Below are 2,327 nucleotides of genomic sequence, written 5' to 3' on the forward strand. Positions count from 1 at the left end.
GCCTTGGTGGAGTCCAACTCTCACCGGAAACGAGCCCGACTTACTGCCGGCAATGCGAACCAGACTCTGACACCGGTCGTACAAGGACCTGACAGCCTGTATTTTCTTTATTTGTTATACTTGATAATTATTGCACCTTCACACCGAAGCAAATTCCTGGTCTGTGAATCCTGTTCATTGACAATGACAATAAAACTGATTCTGATTCTGACAAGACTAAGTCCAAAATATGTTGGGGGGCTTTATAGAAGAAAACTGATCTATACTGAAATCTACAATCTTCAAAGTTGAGTATTTTTGCAATAAATACTTTTAGAAATACTTCTGTTTATTTCTGGAAGCCTAACTGCTGTGCTCAGCAGTTTCAGTCTGCAACAACACAAAAACAGCACTGAATTGTCCTCACCCACAGCCAATGACATGAAAGCATCAACAGTTCAGTCTTTGCAGCAGCCTGCGGGGGACAGTTTCCAGCTGAACTCCAGTGGGTGTCGGGGTCAGGAAGAATTTTCTCATCCATCGTCATTGTACCAATTGTCTATAAAAAATATTGTGTGAGTCAGGTTCTGCCTTCAAATGGAGGCTATCTAATTGCAAACCACAGTTCATCAGCATAAAGGTAAAAATGAATGACTCTGACGTTTTCAAGGTAATAACTTTTATTTATATTTATGTATCAGTAGAATACTGTAAGAGATTACAGACATTTTAATTTCATATACTGAATGTATAATTCATCTGGAGTTAATTAAACAGACAAAGCTTTAAATTTCTGTATTTTTGATGAGATATCTTCACTGGACCTTCTCTGACCACAGTTCTGATGGACCTGATGTGTTTTCCAGAGTAAAAGCAAAGACCAAACAGATGGTCCAGTGATGAGTCTGGGCAGCAAGAAAGGCGTCAGGGTAACTGGGAAACATTTGCCTCCAGAGGACCTGAGCAGCAGTTCAGAAGGTCCAGAAATTGTTCATTCATCTCTCAGTACCCAGAAAACTTCAGAGGCTCCTGCAATCGTCTCCATTGTTCCTCTGCCTCAAACGTCTCCAGAGCAGGCTGGTGGTCTCAGGGTGGATGAACATGACGACTGGAGAAGAGAAACATCCTCTCAGACTGGGGCCTTCTTTAATAAGATGGGTGTTCACCGCCAGACCATCGAAGAGCTGCAGACCATCCTGAAGCACAGCCCTTTGCTCCAATGTCCAGAAAGAGAAGACAGAAAACCAGGAGGTCCTTATACGTACCTCCATGAGAGCAGAAGCAGAGGAGGAGCTGACGGATGGGAGGACAATGGAAACCATCACAGGACTTTCAGCACCTTCAAACCTCAGTTTGATGCTACCAGAACAGGGGCCAGCTCCAGAGACAGCTCATCTATTCAGCTGCCTCCCACCATGGATTCATCCAGCTCATTCAGGTCCACCACCAAAACCAGTAGAGTGCCTGGAGTCAGGATTGATTCTAACAGCAGCTGCTGTGGAGAGACTGCAGATTGTCACTCAGGTCAGAGCTCACATTTATTCTTAATTTAAATGAAAACACATTCATGAGCAGATAGATACATTTTAGATAATGGTTTTAATTTCCAAGACTGGTTGATTATTTGATTACTGGTAAAATGAGTCATTGATGCCCATAAGAATGGTCTGCATAGTGTTTATTAAAAAGTGGTGGACAAAGTACTCTACTCTAGTACTTGAGTAAAAGTATTGATACTCAGGGTCCAATCTGCTCAACTACAAGTGAAAGTTATTCGTACAAAAGTCTACTCAAGTTAAAAGTACTGAAGTACTTACATTTGAAAATACTTGAATATTTTAAATCCATGTACTTTTGAATACCTAAGTATACAAAACTACAAATTTAAATGCTCAATATCAGTACATTGCTGTGTTGTTTTCAGAGTGAATTTAAAGAACCTTGTCACTCTCAGAAACCACCTGATGTGTCGACAGGTAGAACCACTCTGCTACAGATTCACCACCTGTAAAGACTTCAGCATAAAAATACATTAAAGTGAGTGGTGAGTATCGTTTGTAAAGGTACACAGTCAAAAATTACCACCAAGATTTGTTTTATTTAGCCTTTTATAAGAAAAATTTTCAAAGTCAGTTCTTAAATATTTAGTTTTGAGCTAAATATTTAACTTAAATATTTAGCTAGTTACCTAAATATTTAACTTACTAGCTAAATATTCAAGTTGCAACATAAATATTTAGGTATCTAACTAAATGTTTAAGTTAAATATTAAGGTGGATAGCTAAATATTTAACTTGCTAGCTAAATATTTAAGTTTCAAGCTAAATATTTACCTCAAAACTAAATAT

General features: G+C 38.8%; 1 protein-coding gene across 2 annotated transcripts; it reads left to right on the forward strand.

Annotated features, from left to right (window-relative positions):
• The first annotated feature begins 462 nt into the window (after positions 1–462).
• On the forward strand, positions 463–1,594 carry LOC106533364 (uncharacterized). 2 transcript variants are annotated; one of them, XM_014029630.1, is made up of 2 exons: positions 463–649; positions 846–1,594. In XM_014029630.1, exons 1-2 carry the CDS (start codon positions 626–628, stop codon positions 1,530–1,532), a joined length of 711 nt encoding a protein of 236 aa, XP_013885084.1. In that variant the 5' UTR covers positions 463–625; the 3' UTR covers positions 1,533–1,594. The 2 variants fall into 2 exon arrangements, with proteins under 2 accessions (XP_013885084.1, XP_013885085.1); XM_014029631.1 differs by having other exon boundaries at positions 463–619; positions 846–1,593.
• The last annotated feature ends 733 nt before the right edge of the window (positions 1,595–2,327 follow it).

This window comes from Austrofundulus limnaeus, unplaced genomic scaffold (genome assembly GCF_001266775.1).
Source record: "Austrofundulus limnaeus strain Quisiro unplaced genomic scaffold, Austrofundulus_limnaeus-1.0 Scaffold930, whole genome shotgun sequence".
NCBI classification, from domain to species: Eukaryota; Metazoa; Chordata; class Actinopteri; order Cyprinodontiformes; family Rivulidae; genus Austrofundulus; species Austrofundulus limnaeus.

Bases quoted from the DNA above. Each gene is read 5' to 3' on its own strand.
- LOC106533364 (XM_014029630.1), top strand. From the start codon at position 626: ATGAATGACTCTGACGTTTTCAAG. The intron at 650-845 runs GTAATAACTTTT...TGTGTTTTCCAG, and splicing joins ATGACTCTGACGTTTTCAAG to AGTAAAAGCAAAGACCAAAC.